The sequence below is a fragment of the Cydia fagiglandana genome, chromosome 27 (assembly GCF_963556715.1).
Source record: "Cydia fagiglandana chromosome 27, ilCydFagi1.1, whole genome shotgun sequence".
NCBI classification, from domain to species: domain Eukaryota; kingdom Metazoa; phylum Arthropoda; class Insecta; order Lepidoptera; family Tortricidae; genus Cydia; species Cydia fagiglandana.
Window position 1 is genome coordinate 109189 of NC_085958.1, and position 20516 is coordinate 129704.

The 20516-nt window shown below is 38.7% G+C and overlaps 3 protein-coding genes across 3 annotated transcripts; 1 reads left to right on the forward strand and 2 right to left on the reverse strand.

The window, feature by feature from the left end:
• Positions 1 to 843: 843 nt before the first annotated feature.
• LOC134678056 (zinc finger protein 888-like) lies at positions 844 to 5508 on the forward strand. The gene is made up of 2 exons (XM_063536500.1): positions 844 to 1125; positions 3609 to 5508. The coding sequence occupies exons 1-2, from the start codon at positions 927 to 929 to the stop codon at positions 4685 to 4687; spliced, it is 1278 nt and encodes a 425-aa protein (XP_063392570.1). The 5' UTR covers positions 844 to 926; the 3' UTR covers positions 4688 to 5508.
• Positions 5502 to 8960, reverse strand: LOC134678057 (zinc finger protein 583-like). Its single transcript, XM_063536501.1, has 2 exons — positions 8669 to 8960; positions 5502 to 6666 (listed from the first exon to the last, which is right to left on the reverse strand). Exons 1-2 carry the CDS (start codon positions 8838 to 8840, stop codon positions 5993 to 5995), a joined length of 846 nt encoding a protein of 281 aa, XP_063392571.1. The 5' UTR covers positions 8841 to 8960; the 3' UTR covers positions 5502 to 5992.
• Positions 8961 to 16624: 7664 nt separating this feature from the next.
• LOC134678033 (zinc finger protein 91-like) lies at positions 16625 to 20142 on the reverse strand. Its single transcript, XM_063536468.1, has 4 exons — positions 19934 to 20142; positions 17691 to 19443; positions 17262 to 17413; positions 16625 to 16855 (listed from the first exon to the last, which is right to left on the reverse strand). Exons 1-4 carry the CDS (start codon positions 20068 to 20070, stop codon positions 16705 to 16707), a joined length of 2193 nt encoding a protein of 730 aa, XP_063392538.1. The 5' UTR covers positions 20071 to 20142; the 3' UTR covers positions 16625 to 16704.
• Positions 20143 to 20516: the final 374 nt, after the last annotated feature.

Here is a 20516-nt window from a genome sequence, read left to right on the forward strand (position 1 = left end):
TATCGATAGCAGAATCATTTCGGTGCGGGAAAACAACCACTAAAATTTCACGGTGTATATATATATAAATAAACAAGAATTGCTCGTTTAAAGGTATTAGATAGATAGACATGGAAGCACGGTACCTATTACTCTTTGCTGATGTATTAGGGATACGAGTACCTACTTACTAATCATAATCATAATCATTTAATCTTATTATACTCTTTGCTGTAGGGTCTGTCTACACATTGATTAATGTTTTCAACGTTGGCCAATATAGCCATAACAGACTACTGCACCGTACCAAGGTTACGAAGAAATATCTCTTTCTCGTTCTCACTTGCGGTGCGGCTCACCAAGGTCGCAGTGCGGTGCCATAGTCTGTTACGGGTATAATTATTCGTATCGAAGATTCATACGCCTTTGTAAGAGGCCAGTCCTGAGGGCCTACCGCGAACCACGTTCGAAGTGTTGCCTCCCTGTGACAGTTACGTACGAATTTACAAGTGCGACAGAGAGGCAACACGTCGAACGTGGTTCGCGGTAGGTCCTCTAAAGGGAACAATTTTTCGCCAATCTGATTAATTTGTCTGATCAAATCAGTTGGTACGGACGCAAACGCCAATAAAATTAGGCTTGCCGATTTCAACACCGATTATGACCAATATTACCGATAACGTGGAGGTGCGAGAAGAATATCAATTTGTAACGCTAGTATTCGCGTTCTGAGGCATATTGTTTTATTTAGAACGCTCAAATAAATATCACCATAAATCTAAAATTGGTGATGATCAAATCGGTCCGGTTGATCGTCCCGTCTGGACTAGCCTTATAGTAATACTGGGTCTGTGGCACGGAACACATACGCGAAACGAAATGTCAAAAAAAATGAAAATATTATAATTGAAATTATTTCAATTGTTTTTATTAAAATCATATCAGAAATGGAACAAGCAACTATTAAAACAGAATACGATGTATATCCTGAGGTCGAGGTACAGTACGCCGAAAGCCAACATCAAGAAATCATCTGCAATGACGATATAAAAGAAGAACGAATTGAGAATGTTTGCGACAATAATATTAATAAACTGAAAGAAGTTTACGATAACTACAATGAAGGACAAACAACCAGTAGCAATGGTAAATAATATATACGTTTTCCATTCCGTACCCAAAGGGTAACAACGGGACCCTATTACTTACTAAGACCACAGAATAAATAATAGTACTACTAGGTACAGAAGACTCACTCTCTAACAAAACGCGTCTGTCACGATCAGCACAGATATGGCCGCTATGTGGCGACAGCGCCACGCGCGGCTTATGGCAAACCCCAAAATTGGGGTGGAACGGATGGACTTTTAGCTACCTGTAGCAAACCGACGAAATCGCGGAGTGAGCCACGCCTGCTAAGACTCCACTGTCTAGTAGTACCACGATCCCGACTATCGGGTCGTCCGGCCTGGGAAATCATAAAATACCCGATAGTTTCGGCACGGAATGTGTTAAAAGCCACACTACCTGTCCACAGCTCCGTAATCAGAATTGTTTATTGCACTCATATTATTATTTCGTTTTAGACAGGCAGCTGATGCTGGTGCGTCTAAATCATAGTTCACTTAGCACGATTTCACTGTTTAGATAGTTTATCCAGTCTATTTTTAAATTGATTCAGCTTGTAGAGTTCACAACTCAACTTCAGAGGGCCAAGCATTTACTATCCAGTTTGCAATGAAGTTTTTCGCGATATTTGTTTTATGCTTTGTGGTTACTAGTTTAAGGTAGTGTCCTCTTGTGCGCGTGTTTGGGTTTCGAGTGAACAGCTGAGTTCTGGACAGTCGTAATATCCATGAATGATTTTAAATGTCTCGATCAATTATTATATTTAGTGGGCGGAGTACCGGTGGCAAATTTCACACAAAAGGTATGGAGTCGTTTTTATAATTATTATTTTAGGCTTGAATAATAAAATTATTCATTTACCTAATGTACTTAGTATGGTACCTACTCGTAAATTGGAAGTAAGTACTTAACATTTATTTTCATAAATTGATTTCAGGAACACCTAATTGTTTGAAAATGAAAATTTAAAAAACGAGTTAAGCTTTATAAAAAATTGTTACTAAATTATACCTGAATCGATAGAAAAATTAGAATGCACTAAAATTCCGATAGAAGAAAGTTTTCTGGTAATAGATATATGTAGTTAGGAGTATTTTAAGCCTCCAAGAAAGTGAAACCGTGCGAAATAAACTCGAATTGGTTCTAGATAGAAACCCAGATGCTGACGAATTAAGGAATATGATTACAATGGAAAATTATAAACAAGTCCTTAAACATGCAACCATGACATCGGTAGATGTAGAGCGATCGTTTTCCACTCATAAATGGATCTTCAATAAATTAAGAAACCGATTCACTCCGAAAAACCAGGAACATGTGGCCATAGTCCAGTCATTTTATAACATGGATACGCACTTAAGTGTAGATTGTGAGGAGGACCTTGAACACATAATTCCAGTCCTCAATTGTATTTGAATGGTCTTGAAAATAATATATCGTTTGGCAGGTATAACTTCTTAGTCTAGTATTTAGTACCTAATGATAATGTTTTGATAAGAAAACATATTATTATGTATTATAGATATTAACACCATATTACATTATATTTGTATGCTCGTAAGATAATTTCTATAAGTTCCTAAAAATTATTATGCAAAATTAATCATTTATTCGTTATTTATTTAATCATAAGAATACTAAGGCGACTCCATACATTTAGTGTGAAATTTGCCACCGGTACTCCGCCCTCTAATTATATTGTATTAGTATACAGTTTTTAAAAAACTATTTAGTACAGTTCATCTTGAACCCTGTAAGGGTATATACATAATAGCAATATACTTAACTCTGTTCCTGTTGTGCATAATATTCTTCAATTGCTCTATTTGTTTTACAAGGAGGCAAAGTTGTTGTTTAACCGCTCATGCTAATATTGATACCCAAGCAAAAGATCCTAAAATTGAATTTGACAAATGGAATCTTGAGCGTTGCGAGGGTTTTAAAGCACGAGGACTAAACAAAACTTGCCCCGGAGTGAAACACAAAAATTTTCACTGCTCCAACCCAAAGCAAATATTAAATGTAAAATATCAAACAAAAACAAAACAGAATTAAATCCAAATGAATGTTATTAAATATTTATCATCCGAAATCATCATTTAAATGTCAATTCTACCAGCAAACATAAGAAAACAACTCAAAATTTGCATTTACTTTGCCTCACATGTAAATAAAATGTAACTTTGCTTTCAGTTTTTGAAGTGCAAAGTAAGCATTTCCGAGCTGGTGTGGTGAAAAATTATTTGTTATACTACTCAATAGTGCGACTTGGCATGTTTTTACTCACTCATTTAAATTTTCATGATTATTGTGGATTAACTCACGACACAACTAAGTTTAGAAGTAATTTTGCCTATATGGAGACTTCATGGAGAGAAAGAAACAAGTAATAAGTTTGCAAAATCTAAAGCCGACTTATTGCGAAATTGAAATATGTCCCAATATGTGGTTACATTATCAGTTATCACTTTTAAAAACTTTCATTATTTCTAATTTTTCAGCAACAAAGACTGTATCAGAAGCTCCCGGGCACTTCCCATGCCACATATGTGGTGCAGTCTTCGATCAGCTCTTCCAAGTCACCCGACACCTCAACGAACATGTTCGACGAACCTTTCCGTGCGACCACTGCAGCTGCATCTTTAACTATGAGTCCGACTTGGACACTCATCTGCTTATACATACCCTCGGGGAACAGTTATTCGACTGCGATGTCTGTCAAGAGAAATTCCCGAGCCAAGAATTACTAGAAGCACACAAAGATGTCCATAAAGACAACAGCGAAGGCATCCCATGTCAAATCTGCGGAGTGAAATTAAAAGCAAAGTACAGTTTAAAAATTCATATGAGCGCTAAACATCTCTCCGTTCAACCGTTTTCTTGCGAAGTCTGCGGGAAGCTTTTCCCGGCGCAATGGAGGTTGACGGAACACATGAAACTGCATACCGGAGACAGCTTGCCTTGTACATTCTGCGATAAACATTTCATTTCTCAAAGCAAGCTCGATATGCATCTAAAGACTCATACCGGTGAGAAACCGTTCGAGTGCAAAGTTTGCTACAAGCGTTTCTCAAGAGAATCCAACTTAAAAGTACACATGCGTTTACATACAGGAATGAAAAACTTTGCTTGTGATATATGCGAGAAAGCTTTCTACACAAACTCAGATTTAACGTCTCACAGGAAAATACATGACAAGAATAAACCGAGGCCTTTTAAATGTCCGGATTGCGAATCGGCGTTCGCTTTAAAAACTCAACTCAAGAACCATTATATGGCTGTCCACAGTACCGAGACACCATTCTCATGCGAAAGCTGTAACGTTAAGTTCAAAACGAAAAAGGCCTGGAAGTATCATATGATGCAACATTCCGACGAGAGGCCGCATAAGTGCAGTGTGTGCGACAAGGGGTTCCTGATCAAGCATCTCCTGGTGAAGCACATGAGAACACACACCGGGGAACGACCGTACGGTTGTCAGTATTGCGACAAAAGCTTTAAATCTAGATCGAATTTAAATACTCATATGGGTAATGTTCATAATGATGTTAAGAAAGCTCAAAAAGCAGAAACTGTGTAAAACTGTATTTCTCAAACTATGGGTCGCGACCCACGGTGGGCCCTGAAATTAATAGGAAATCTGAGGGTTACCAATAATGTTTTATGCCCCCTTTTTAAGGGCTAAGACTTGGGCTCCAGAAATTGCAGTTTTTGTGAGTTGGGTCGGAGCTCAGTCAACTTTGGGAACCCCTGGTGTAAAATATTACAATGTATTATTTTAAACTGATGTTATTTTATGAAATGTTGAACACCATTTTAGATATTAAGCATGAAAAGGGTGATTCTGTTTTGCGAGAGCTTAATAAGAGTGTTTTTATACTTTCCGATCCAATATCGGATGTAGGATCCTACGTCAACAATGTCGGATAGCCTCTATGAGAAAGACATACCCGGTATGCATAGCGCGCGGCTGCCGCGCGAGCCAATGTTCGATGCTTTATAATGTGAAGGCCTGTCTCCATATTGCGCGGAAAACTATCGAACATTGGCTCGCGAGCCAATGCCAAGCCAATGTTCGATAGTTTGCCGCGCAATATGGAGATAAACCTTTAGAGAGTATCATATAGCATGATGGCCACCTTTTTTGGGTTAACATTTTATGCCATGCGGATCTCTCTGTTCTCTGATTAAATAAATACAGAAAAACATCTGTTATACATTTTTATACTTATACTTATTGTATAGGATCGGACAATGTGAAAACGCTGATATTAAATATGTCACGATTAGGTATTTATTACTTTAAGTATAAAAAAATATTCATTTTTATTTATTAGCATGCTTTTGAGATGTAAATAGATAATAATAATTTGTATCCAATAAAACAAGCTAGATAGTTGACTATATCATTTATTTGACACTCAATGACGACATAGACAAAATATATAGGCGATAAATTAAAACACGACCATAGGTAGGCCCTCTGGCTATGATTACAATTAAGGGTAAAATCACACCTATAATATTTAAAACTTCCGCGTTTTGAACACATTAACTCACATTTATAAACGGGTTTAACGAAATTTATTCAATTACCTTTATTTACCGACGTTTCGACTCAGGTTTCACTGGTCGTGGTCGCGGCTGACTGATGTCCCAGCAAAATGTCAAAACAGAGATTTGTGCAACTACCCGTCGAAAAGTGTATGGAAAAGCGTCACGTTAGACCCGTCTATAAATGTGAGTTAATATGCAATCACACCTAAACGCATCGAGCTGCATTTTCTACATATGAGAAATAGCTCGTTAGTATGAAGATGCGCCTACGCTGCTTATAGCGTTCCGATGCGTAAGCTTTTTCACATACTTTATCTAAAACGAATCTTCAAGTGGCAATCGCGTTACCAGCAAAAGCGTCCTTATGTCGACCGAACTTAGAACCCACTTTCCTGTGCTTATACTTTGTGTGTAACCGATTATGCTGCACTAGATGTCGCTTCTGCGTAAACGCTTTTTCACACAACTGGCATTCGAAGGGTCTTATTCCAGAATGAATTCTCGTGTGCCGTTCTAAACTGATGCGCCTTAAGAACTGCTTATTGCACATATCGCATGGATATGGTTTGATTTTCATATGACCTTGGGCGTGGTACTGCAAACTGGCCAATTGGGAGAACCTTTTATTGCATGTTTTGCACTCGTACGGTTTCTCTCCCGTGTGTACACGTAAATGGACCCTAACATCTCTCTTATGTGCAAACGCTTTTTGACAAATGTCACAAATATAGTCTTTTGACACTGGTTTGTCGTCTGTATGTATTTTCATGTGACGGTTGACTGTGGAACGATTGCAGAACTCCTTCTGACAGTATAGACAGATGAATTGCTGTTCTTTCTTGGCTCGCTCGAGCCGTAGCTTCTCCTCTTGGAGTTTGAGGGCTAGGTGTTTGAATTCCGGGTGTCGTTGGCGGTGCGCGGTCATGTAGCGTTTTTGGGAGAACGGTTTGGTGCAGATTTCGCAGGTGTATGTTTTTGTAGAGTCTGGCGGTGGGTTGGAGTCTGTTGAGAAAAAAGTTATTTATTTGTTAGTTATTACTAGTCAAGTTTACTTCATAATCTTTAACCTCTAGCGCCCACCACACAAAATAGTTATTTACGATACAAGTGCGGTAAAAAGGAATCTGCCAATTACCTATACGCACGTGTATCGTACAACGTTTTACAGTGCCTACATATGGCCCTTTAAACTTTTGACATACGCACGAAAAGTGCTATTTTACGCACTAGTGCGGGAAAATAGGACCATATTAGATTTCGTACATGTGAGATCCTTCACTGCAAACTAGATACGAAAAAAGTGTTTTTTAGACAATGTTTAAAAAAATCAGAAAAAAATAAGTATTGTTTTTTTTTCAAAATCCGGTGGACAAAACCGGAGATAAAAGATTGAAGAACCGATAACCGTTTGTCTTATAATTCTATCTGTAGTGCAAAAAAAGGAAATATGATTCAAAACTTGTCAAAAATCGATGAAAACCTCGTGTAGCCCATTAAGCTAGGCATAAAAGCAGTAACACATTTAGAAATCTCTTTCAATTGTAGACTATATCATACAGGTACAAAGTATACAATAGGGATGTTTCCTGTACTTAAAATAAATTATTTCAAACCGTGCACGAAATAAAGCACCAGATAATTATGAGAAAAACATAGATAGCAGCTATTTTTAAACACAATTTGTATTTAATAAATCGGATTGAAATATAAAAAGTAGGTGAGTTTACCGTGACGTCACTACATTCGTTTTCATATAAATTCCATATTAGCAAATCGTTTTGACAGTTCTAAAAAAGAAGCTGATTTGACTAGTAGGAATGTAGCCTATTGAAAACATTTCACAATGAGTTACTGCTGTTATGGCTGTTATGCTTAGCGCTCCAGAATCACAACACACATGTTATTGTTAGACCTTTAACATGTTAGGCTATTGGTATTTAGAAGATCTTTTCATTTTATGGTAATATTTAATGAGTGGATAACCAGCACATTTGGCAGCGACTGATTCATCATTACCTACAAATATCTCTTTTTTTTTTTATCTACGTATTTAGAAGGAGCCTTTATCTATGGGACATGTCGGCTCCGTTGGGCCTCTACATTACATTACTCTACATTACATTAGTTTTGCTAGATATCAAAGAAATGGTACACGAACTTCGCATGTTTAGATAGGGGTTCCGCCAATATCGACTGGGAAACCCCAACATCTGTTGCTGTATAGCCCCCAGCTTCAAATAATTGTGCCCTCTTGTTCCGAACCTACAAATATCTCTTAAGCATGCCATGCATCCTTTGCATGACACAATGCCAAATTATAAATTATTTATTTGTTAAACATAGGCTATACCTCAACTGCAAATCTCGTCCTTATTAGAGATGCCCCGAATTTGGCCGAATACCGAATATTCGGCCCCTCTCTCAGCCAAATACTGAATATTCGGCATGACATGCAAACATTTTGAGTCACAATTATTATGGAAAACTGTTTGCCAACAAAGCACAAAGTTTGTTAAGATTTTTATGTTGAACAGAATTAATGAATGTAGTTAGAGTCAATCAAATCAGACCCATGATAAAAATAACATCTTTTGTAATCAACAAATGGTCAAAAACGTGCCTTCGTATTTAGCCACTTTCGAAGAATACATTTTAAATATACCTAGCTTTTGGTTATTTCTTTGTGTAATTTTTCTTTTTAGGTAGGTGCAACAGATATTCCGTACTCGGCCGAATAGTAGATAACATTCCGCCGAATACCGGATATTCGGCAAAGTGGCCGAATACCGAATAGTTGCCGAATATTCGTGGCATCTCTAGTCCTTATGGCAAGCGACAGAGAGCGACATTTCACCGGCTACGGTCACATATTTTATAAAACATATATGACGTCCCACGGGTAAAGGTACCTTATGGAGATTGGCGTTTATGCTATTATTAACGCCATATATAAGCACCAGCCGCCATAAAGTACCTTTTGCCGTGGAACGTCACATATACTCACCAAGAGAAGTTCGTCCCCCATCTTCATTGTCCACAAAATAATTCCTCTCAATCTTTAAGTCATATGTATGTAAGGTGTCTCCTGTCTCCTCTCCCCCCTCGTCTTGCTCCTCTTTCATAAAAACGGCGCAAACATCGAGAGGCTCCTGACTTACAGGGACATATTCTTCCATGATTTAATTCACGAAAATAAGTTACAATATTCATTCAGAACAAGAATAGTTCACATACTCTATTCTATAGGTGTATATTACCAAAATGTTTGCTTATTTAGTGATAAGTAATGTATTTAGAGTGAAACTATTATAATTATTCGGAAAAATTAAAATTCAGTCGGTGATTTCGATCGCCCACTTTTGTTTAGCAAGCTGTCACTGTCAAAATGTTTTTTTTTAAATGCAAATGACAAACTAGGCTAGCATAATGTAACGCGGTATTAATATTGGCTTGAACATCCCTAATGACTCCTCTACAAGTCTACACTATCGGCAATGATAATGATTAATGAATGATAGATGGCTGGCGGAGACGATATTCGGAAGTCCCCGCCCGTAATCGTCTATCATCGCCTGCGACTCGCTAGTCGTCGGTTTTTAGCACAGGCGATCATGTGGATGCTTGCACGATGACGCCATCGCCGATAGTGTAGAGGAGGCATTAGTGGTCGCCGTACGTGCGACACAACTATACGTTAGAGCGAAAGAGATATTTTGACCGAACCAAGGTCGCGGTCCGGTGCGGTAGTCTGTTGCGGCTTTATGCATAGTAGATTGTCTAGAATAGGTACAATCTACTTCGAGTACTGCGGGATAGAGAATAGAATAGAGACAAAGTTGACGAAATATAATAAAGCGAGCCGATATCTAGAACAAGATCGGCTCACTTTATATTTTGTCCACTTTAATTTATTTTAGATAGGTATTGCTTTTGTGATTACCTTTATAATTTAATTACGTTTATTACTTTTTAGAGGGTCCCGTACCCAAAGGCTAAAAACGTCTGTCTGTCACCAGTGGCCTATTTTATAAAGCTAGGTACAAGTTACAATTTACAAGCGGAAGTCTCTTTCTAACCCTATGTGTTAAGCCCCCTCCAGACTATGCGCGTGAATCGCGGCTTCGCGCCGCGATTCGCGCACGACTGTGGAGGAGGCTTTAGGACGAGACTTCCGCTTGTAAATTGTAACTTGTAGCTTTATAAAATAGGCCACAGGCTGTATCTCATGTACCGTGACAGAAGTATTTTATAGCCTGACAACAGTTTATTTAACCCTGAGATAGTGTCGCTGCAAACAGCTCACGTATGGCAATAATGTGTGTACGTCATGTATAGTTGGGGTAGTGGGCATTGGCTTCATGTTGATACTCGTATAATGTCAGAAACATTGCTTACAGAGAATTCGGTTCTTTCAATTTACCTGTTCGTCAAAATCTAATTCTAAATATTCAATATATATATATTGTTCGTTTTCTGACTCTGACGAAGTCTGATTTTCATCAGATGTTGTGTCGATTTCAGGACCACTAACCTCGATTATAAAACGTCCAGTCTCCAATTCGATTATAGGACCTTTATTCCTATAATCATCTTCAATTTTTTTAATATGGTCACAGCAATTGCTCCAATTTTGTTGAGTCACTTCCTACACGATACGATAACCAGTTCAATACAACCGCACTATAAAACGTCAATACCGGTCATGTCAACAACCAACTTTAAAACATTGTTTATTGGAATGCTATGTAATCCTTCATCTTTTTTAAGCTGTAAGTATTTGATTGCATTCACTACAATTTTTTTCACATCTTTGGAATATTTTTTTGTCATTTTTTAATAAAACCGTTTATATTTGAATATATTCGTAGATATTTTCTATTTGTTTACATCGGTGACATTCGATGACATCCAACGTTCGTTGTCAAAGAGTACTTGTTGCCAGTAAAAGAAATTAGTACCATTGAAAATCCGCAAAATGGCGAGGGTCAAATAAACTGTTGTCAGGCTTTAACTGTCTAGACAGTTGATATTTTCCGTTTATTAAGCCCCCTCCAGACTATGTGCGTGAATCGCGGCGCGACGTCGCGGAGCGAACATATCGCGAAGTTGACGAATGACTCCACACTCGCACACTTCACGGCGATTTCGCAGTTTGTTTTGCGGCAATATGGCGGAAAAGCATCAGCTGATCGAGTTTAACTGTTAGTTATCTATGGCATCATACGTAATTTAGCTGTTTTTCCATTTTGTTTTATTGTAAAACCGTAAAATATAGCTACTTAATATAATATAATCAAGGTCACCTGGGGAGCATTTTTTATTTATAAGTTCTGTTAAATTTTAGTTTTAATTTTAATGTTGTTTTTATTAAGTATCACTTTATTTGTTATTGGTAAATAAATGTTTATATAATCATAATATCATTCATATTTATCTTGCCACAGAGGAGCCAAAATATTGTGTAATGTGGAGTCTTGCAAGTTCGCGCTTCGCGTCTCCTTTGACGCGGGCCGAAATACCGACAAAAAACGGAGAACAAGGCGCGAAGGCGTGAACAATCTGCGAAATCGACGCCACACTCGCATTCGCGGCTTCGCCCGCGATTCACGCGCATAGTCTGGAGGAGGCTTTAGTCTAGCGGCCAGCGAACGAAAAGTCTCTTAGAAATCGTTTTTCGGTGCATTGTGAAATTTATGAACGTTTTCTGAATATTTGTTAGACAAAGTAGGTACTGAAAATGTTACCTACAGTATGTTATATATTTGTGATCTACTCACAGAGTCCTTTCAATTGGTACCCCACATGATATGTTTAAAATCAAATCAAAAAAAGTTTGTACTGCCGACTTGACGTCACAGCAACTACCCCCACCACTTTCGCGCTTGTCATCTCATATAATTTTATTTTATTTTATTTTTATTTTATTTATTTGGAGAACCAACAGCTATGACAATACCATAGAAATTATAATGGATACAGAAAGCCAATTATAGGAACTCACAGGTAGTAACATAATACTAAACTAACAGGTACTACTTATACTAAGGTTACGCACTATCGCAAGCACATATGTGAACAAAGCCAACACAAATCATATCTAATAAAGATAAATTGAAAGTTACAAAGATACTAATTAACAAGTAACAAAATGAGGACTATTATAAAGTAAAAATATTAATAATACATTTGTAGGTATTTAAGAAGGCGACAACACGCTCACTCTATCAATATCAATAGACTCGAAATATCTCTGCACTAAATTACGTCTCACGTTAGGGATTCTACAGTTGAATATATCAATATCAAATTCTTTAGACAACTCGTTAAGGTTACGACTGGCGCGCGTTAAAAAACTATTCTGTCTGTATTTGGAAGATGCATTTTTGATTGCTAATGGGGGATGATACCTTTTAGAACGAGAGGGGGTTTTGAAACACAGTTTACTTAGCAACTCGGGGCAATCGATTACACCATTAGTAATACTTATTAGGTAGCTAATATCGGCTACTTCACGGCGTTTTTGTAAAGGGACAAGGTGATGGTGCTTACATATTTTAAGATAGTTGGAAGAACTGTAGGGATATTTCAATTTAAAGCAAAGGTGTTTTACGAATTTTTGCTGAATGCGTTCGATTCTGTCTATATATGTATGGTAGCAAGGGTTCCAGACCTGAGAGGCATATTCTAACTTACTTCTAACATATGAACAATAAAGCACTTTAAGCGTCTTAGCCTGAGTGAAGTGAATAGAATTGCGCATTATGAAACCTAGTGCTTTATAAGCGCCACTAATAATGCTATTGATGTGATTATCAAAAATCAGTTTTGAGTCGTGCATGACACCTAAATCTCTCATACATGATACTTTCTGAAGAGTTAGGCCCTTTAAGGCATAGTTAGTGTCGATTAAGTTACGTTGGCGTGAGAAGGTCATTGTAAAACATTTAGAGGGATTCAAATCTAATCTGTATAATTGGCAGTAATCGTCAAGGCGTGCAAGGTCAGACTGAAGTAATATAGAGTCAGCAGCAGATTTTATCTTTAAGAAAACCTTCATGTCATCGGCGAAACATAGAAGGTTAGAATGCAGGAGACATTTGTCAATATCATTAATGAATATATTAAAAAGCAGTGGCCCTAGTAATGACCCTTGCGGTACCCCACTAGGAACAGTGACCCAGCCAGACATATAATTATTTACCACAACAGCCTGGGTCCTATTCTCGATATAGGATATAAACCATCTCAGTAAATCCCCACTTATCCCGATGTTATTCAGCTTTGATATTAATAAACTGTGGTCAATACGATCGAAACATTTGCTGTAATCAGTATATATTACATCAACTTGGGACCCACTGTCCATAGCATCAGTAACATAATCATTCAATAGAATAAGATTAGATACTGTAGATCTACGTCGCAAAAACCCATGTTGATTAGCACTAAAACAGTTACTTAAAGAATTATAGACTTGTTCAAATACAATTTTTTCAAGCACTTTTGATATAATACATAGTTTGGAAATGGGCCTGTAATTCGCAATATCAGTTTTGGGCCCTTTTTTATGTACTGGGGTGATAAAAGCAGACTTCCAAATGGAAGGTATAGAGCACTCTGCGAAGGAACGCTGAAAAAGCATAACTATCGGCCTTGCTAGGTTCTCCGCACATTTAATTAAGAATTGTGCTGGGAGCTGATCGGGGCCTGCGGACTTGGAGGAGTCTAACTTAAGCAATAAGGTGGTGACGAGATCTGGGTCGACCTCTATTGAATTTATGTTGGCGATTGACTCAGTGCTAGAGACAAGTGAGTTACAACTTGTCGAATTAATTGATGGTGAAAAATTGGTAAAAAAATAATCAGAAAAGGCTTCACAAATATCTTGTCCTGTATTAACCGACTGACTTCCATATTTCATACTGCTGGGCAGACCGTGGGAGGTTGATCGTGATTTGACGAATGACCAGAATTGTCTAGGATTACTAGTAATATTTGTTTCAGCACGACGCACAAAAGTAGTAAAGCATTCGTGTTCTAATTTACGAACTCTGTCCCGCAACACATTATATGAAATTAAGTCGGAAATATTTTTGTAAGTTCTGTATTTTTTTAAATATTTATATTTTTCTTTTATTGCTTTTTTCAAAGGAACCGAAAACCAAGCGGGATAATTGTCTTTTTTAATATTTTTGCTAGGAACAAATTTGTCTCTAAGTCTACGAAAAGTCATGTAAAAGAAATCCAGCGATTGGGCCAATGAGCGACCAGAAAATTCCTCTTCCCAGCATATAGATCCTAATTCACTATTGATAGATGTATAGTCACCTTTATTCCAATAATATTTAACTAAGGGAGCTGACTGTAGAGGGTTAATCGTAGTATACTCCATTTTAACAATAAGAGGCTCATGATATGGGTCAATAGGTACTAGAGGACTCGTGCAGTGACTAATTGATACAAGGTCATTAGATATAACCAAATCTAATATCTTGCCGAAACGATTTACAATGCCATTGTACTGGTTAAAATTAACAGCGTTAAGTTCGTCAACAAAACTGCACTCGTCGCTACTTACATAATTAGACGGTACCATAACGGAGTCCTGCGCTGTCCATACAATATTGCTCATGTTAAAATCTCCAATTACCAAGAATTTGTCATCAGGGTTATTTAATACGATATTACTTAAGTTGCTCAGAAAATTATTTAATTATAATTTTGTGTTCAGGCCATTACACTGAATCAGTGGGGAGACACTCCTGACTTCGGTCGAACTCGGCTCCGTTCGGCTCAGCATCGCTCCGAGCAATTATTAGGGTTGGCACCACTTGACTTCCTTTTGCGTCCACGACCACAGATAAGATAATCACTTAAATTTTGACAACCCTAAATTGCCGAAAGGGATATTGCCATATATTAGAAACGGATAGCATGATTCGACCCTGAACCGCTGTCAAACTTCGGGTTTGTAGGAAGTGTCCTTTCTGTACGGTAGTACTATTATTTCTTCTGTGACTGATATACCGTACTCACCCATATCCGATCCGAGACGACATGGACGAAAACTAACCTAAAGCCTGTGCGGCACGGGGTACTATAATGAAAAACCGGGCAAGTGCGAGTCGGACTCGCGCACGAAGGGTTCCGTACCATAATGCAAAAAAAGAAACAAAAAAAAGCAAAAAAAAAACGGTCACCCATCCAAGTACTGACCACTCCCGACGTTGCTTAACTTTGGTCAAAAATCACGTTTGTTGTATGGGAGCCCCATTTAAATCTTTATTTTATTGTTTTTAGTATTTGTTGTTATAGCGGCAACAGATATACATCATCTGTGAAAATTTCAACTGTCTAGCTATCACGGTTCGTGAGATACAGCCTGGTGACAGACGGACGGACGGACGGACGGACAGCGAAGTCTTAGTAATAGGGTCCCGTTTCACCCTTTGGGTACGGAACCCTAAAAACGGGCAATGAAATGATTAGTATCCTTATTCTTCCTTTTACCTTCAATTTTATTTACAGATCCATATATACAATAGTTATTTCTTTTACAAGGGGGCAAAAGTGTTGAACAAATTTTGCCACCGATACCAGTGAAACACAAATTTTCACCACACCAACTGATCCCGAAAATTGGAGTAAGCACTAGTTTTTACGAAAGCGACTGCCATCTGACCTTCCAACCCAGAGGGTAAACTAGGCCTTATTGGGATTAGGCCGGTTTCCTTCACCTACAGAAGGAGGTCTTGAGGTCTACTTACAGAATATTGAATTTTGAAACAAAATACAGTATTACACATATAAAAAAAAATTTGGTTATAGCAGGCGAGGCTCACTCCGCGATTTCGTCGCTTTGCTACAGGTAGCTAAAAGTGCATCCGTTCAACCCCAATTTTGGGGTTTGCCATAAGCCGCGCGTGGCGCTGTCGCCACCTAGTTCTCTGTCGCCTGTTCTCTCCGCAACCCTTTTCCTGCTCCACATTAACGACATGCTGCAACCCAGCATTGTAGGTTATGCAGATGACAGTACGGTTGTTGAGAGATATTTGGCTAGTGCAGGGGACAGCAGGGAGGATATACGTTCACAGAGAGAGGCCATGGTTGAGCGAATGAACTTGACCCTTAGTCTCGTTTCCCAGTGGGGTGATGACAATCTGGTCACGTTCAATGCCTCCAAAACGCAGACGTGTCTATTTTCCGCAAAACGGAGTCCATTCGACTTGACTCCTTCTTTCCGGGGTGCATCTGTACCTATTGCCGACAGCCTGGAACTCCTCGGCATGGAGCTGAGTTCAGTCCTCAGCTTCGGCAGCTTCATTGAGTCTAAAGCACAAACTGCGGCCAGAAAGCTGGGCGTCCTAAATAAGGTGAAGCGATACTTCACACCTGGACAGCTTCTAACACTTTACAAAGCTCAAGTCCGGTCGTGTATGGAGTATTGCAGCCACCTGTGGGATGGCTCAGCTAAATACCAACTCGCCGCTTTGGACTCAGTGGAGCGCAGAGCCAGGAGGATGATTGGCGACAAGAAGCTAACGGCTAAGCTTCAGTCTTTGGCCCATCGGCGGAAAGTCGCCAGCCTGTCGGTATTCTACAGGTTGCACTTCGGGGAGTGTGCCCAAGAGCTACACGAGCTTATTCCACCGTCCCCATTCTACCATCGGACTTTTAGACGCACGGCCGGTTTCCATCCTTACTTGGTAGATATTCCACCAATTCGCACGAAGCGCTTTGCTTCTACTTTCCTTATGCGCACTGCCAAGGAATGGAATTCCTTGCCGGCGTCTATATTTCCGTGTTCTTATAACCCGGCAACCTTCAAATCAAGAGTGAACAGGCACCTTCTGGGCGAGCTCGCTCCATCGTAGGCCACGTCTACGCCTCGGCTAGTCTGTGGCCATGAGTAAGCCCATTCATAATATAAAAAAAAAAAAAAAAGCGGCCGTATCTGTACTGATCGTGACAGACGCGTTTTGTTAGAGAGTGAGTCTTCTGTACCTAGTACTATTATTTATTCTGTGGTAATAGTGTGGTTCACTCGGGTGTAATAGATGTTTCATGTAACTTGTGATGGTGCTTCAACGTGCCGCTCCTAGTGAACTGCTTGTTGCATATGTCGCAGGAGTAGCGTTTCTCCCCGCTGTGCGACCGCCGATGCCTGTTCAGGTCACCGCTGAGCGCGAACCTATACGAGTATAACAGGAATATTTAGTGATTAAGTCATCTTATTACAGCTGGTAAAAGTCTAAAATATAATGTTCAAAAGAGCTGTTGATTTTGAGTAGAAATAATTAACGCAAAAACATCAAAAGAAAAATAAAGTTGAGTGTACACTGTAACCCCCTTATTCATAAAACTTTACGGACCTGATTCAGTTAAATTGTTTTATCCCTTTCTTACAAATACATAAGTCAAAATGACTGATAAAAACAAACGATTCATAGCTAATTCAGGCCAGTAACGCGTTTATGAATAACGCCATAAGACTTCAAACAAAATAGCCCTGTTACAGCAGTTCGTTAAACTTGCGCCGTCTGCATATGGGTCGATTTCTATTCTGTTGTAATTTAATAAAAAGAATAAACACATACTTCTTATGACACTCTTCGCACTCGTACGGTTTCTCTCCGCTGTGACCGCGTGCGTGTCGCTCCAGCAGGTACACGTTAGCGAAACGCCGCCGACATATATTGCAGGCGCATGGTTTGCTCGGGTCTTCTGGTATTACTTCCACTTTACATACCTAATAAAATAATAACTTAGTTAAAATAGGGGACACTTTTAAGAAAAAAGTAAGAAAAAGTAGAAGTATGTTGCAGTAAAAGTGTCAATTGTCGCGAAAAATGCAACCTTATCTACTTTGCAGCGCTGGTATTAAATACCTAATCATCAAATCAATGTATGTTCTATTAATTCTGGAAAAGGACCTTTCCATCAGAAAAGAGTATTATACCCCTTATACATGCATAAGGAACCTTCTCTGATGGAAAGCCACATATATAACTATTAACAGTACTAACCTTATTAGTGTGAACCCGCTTATGCTTCGTTAAACTGCTATTAGTGTAAAACTTCTTCTGACAGACTTCACAAGTATGCCTCTTATCGCCTCTATGTATTCTCATGTGGCTATAGAAATTACTGCTAGTAGTAAACTGCTTATTACAAATCTCACACAAAAACGGTTTGATGCCATTATGAATTTTATTATGATTTGTCAAAGTGCTGTTGCTTGTAAACTGTTTGTTACAGAGTTTACAGGAGAATGGTTTTTCCCCAGTGTGATTTCGCTCATGGATCATCATAGCGCTTCGCTGCGTAAATGTTTTAGGGCAATATTGGCAGGAATACGGTTTTACTGTGCTGTGAACTTTCTTATGGTTAAGCAGAGTGAAGCTTCTAGCGAATTTTTTGTTACAAATATCGCAGGTATAAGGCATCTCTCCCGTGTGTATTCTTTGGTGCTTAATTAAAACACTCTTTTGAGTGAATCTTTTCTTACAGAACTCGCATTGGAAAGGCTTCTCGCCTGAATGCATCACCATATGTCTGATTAGATTACCATTGCTATTAAAATGCTTTTTACATATTCCACAGTAACCTTTAGCGTCGTGAGCTTTTAAGTGCTTCCGGTACTGCGTTTGTTTCTTAAATGTTTTTTTACAAAGCTTACATGTCCATTTTTTGCGAACTTTTGCTATTTTTTCATTGCTAATTGGTTGGTATTTCTTTTCGTTGTCTATCAATATATCTGTATCAGTATTTATTGTTGAACTGTTTTCTTCTATATTCGCAGTGTTTGTTAGTAAAGTGTCAAAACCATTTTCATGTTTAATTTGATCACTTGTATTATTGGATTTTGTCTGTTCTATTCTGACTTCTTCTTTTACATCTATATATGGACTGTGACTACTTTCATTATCTTCGTGATCGCTATAATCGATTTCTGGCACATTATCCTCACAGACATTACTCATTTCCAATTTATTTACTTGTACACATTCATGTATATAGAATTCTTTATTGTTGTACCAATTATCACAGTTTACACACCAAAATGGCTTCATATCGCACTCCGACTTCTGAGGTTGAGACTTCTCCTCTTCAGTTTCAGAATTTTCTTTTTTAGGTTCAGCAGTTTCTTTCTTAGACGAGGTAATTCCATTTTCAATCTTCACAACTTTTTCCTTCTTATGAACTCGCTTCAAATGATTCTCCAAAGTAAAACTTCTAGAAAACTTTTTCGAACACATTTCACATTGGTATGGCATCTCCCCCGTGTGTATCCTCTCATGTTTAATCAATACCGACTTTTGCGTAAATCTTTTACTACAAAAACTACAAGGAAACGGTCGTTCCCCTGTGTGCACTAACATATGTCTCGCTAAATTAGCTTGAGTTTTCAATTCCTTCTCACAAACACTACACTTAACCTGGTTATGTACTGTCAGATGTTTTTCTAAACTACTTTCACTAGTCAACTTTTTCTCGCAAACATTACATTGAAATTCTTTAGTCCTTGTATGTATTAGCATGTGTGCGTGTTTGTAAGATTTGTTTTTAAACGTTTTATGGCACATATCACATGTCCACTTTTCTGGAGGTGGTGGTATTTGTGCTACAGGGGGTTCTTGTTTAATGTCTCCATGGACGCGACGGTGGCAAGCAAGTGTGAAGCTACGGGAGAACTGTTTGTGGCAGATATTGCAGGAATATGGTGTCTCTCCTGTGTGGATGCGGACGTGCTTGATTAGCACAGACTTTTGGGTGAATCTGAAAGGAAAAATATATTTTTATAATAGGTATGCTAGTTTTAAGGTATGTATTGGCCGCTAAGATTTTCATTCATTCAAAAAATAACTTTGTAATCTTTGAATGCAAATGCATAGACATGGTCTGATCAATGTTTGTGTTTCAGTTCAAAACTATTGACCAGACCAGGCTACGTGTACATTTTCGGGCTTTTATGATACCACTTGTGACGGTTAAGTAATTCTTACATTTCTTACTCTGATTCAAAGTTGGGCTAGTTTAACTTAGATTTTTGTCAGTACGGAGGTCACATGTGTCTTTGTCTGTATTACTACATTCTAAACCACGTTCAATTACAGTTGGTGACATCTGTGATATTTACCCTCTGTTACAGCGTTCGCAGGCGAACGGCTTCTCCCTACTGTGACCTATCAGATGGCGCGCTAAGGCGCCGCGTATCCATCACCGTGCGCCGCATAAGTCGCAGGATGCAGATGTGTATAAATCATACCTTCTGCTACAGTGCTCGCAGGCGAACGGCTTCTCCCCGCTGTGAGCTCTCAGATGGCGCGCCAGGTTGCCGTGTGTGCGGAACTGTGCGCCGCATATATGACAGCACGCGGGCCGCTCGCCGGTGTGCACTCGCATGTGGATGCGGAGGTGCGCCGGCGACCAGGACACCTTGCCGCATTCCGGGCACGCCCATCTGCGGTAACCATCGTTTTCAATACTTAGGGGTCATCCATTAATTACATCACACGTTTAGGGGGAGGGAGGGGGTCAAGAAAATGTGACATATTATGACATGGGGGAGGGGGGAGACACAAACTTTGTGACGTCACATTAACTTCATCAGTAGGTAACCGAAAATTTATTTAAATTATTTTATTCGCTGTACATTTAAATAACAAGTTTTTAAAACGATAATCGTTTTTATTCGTTTAATTTTCTTTCCTAAGCAGTTTTGGGTTATAAAATTACTAATATTTATATCGTCGTCGTGTGTCGTCGTTTTTTTTTTAACTCCTTATTGTTTTATAGCCTCCTTTGTCATCTATATATTTATTTGTTATTTATATAATGTTTATATAGTA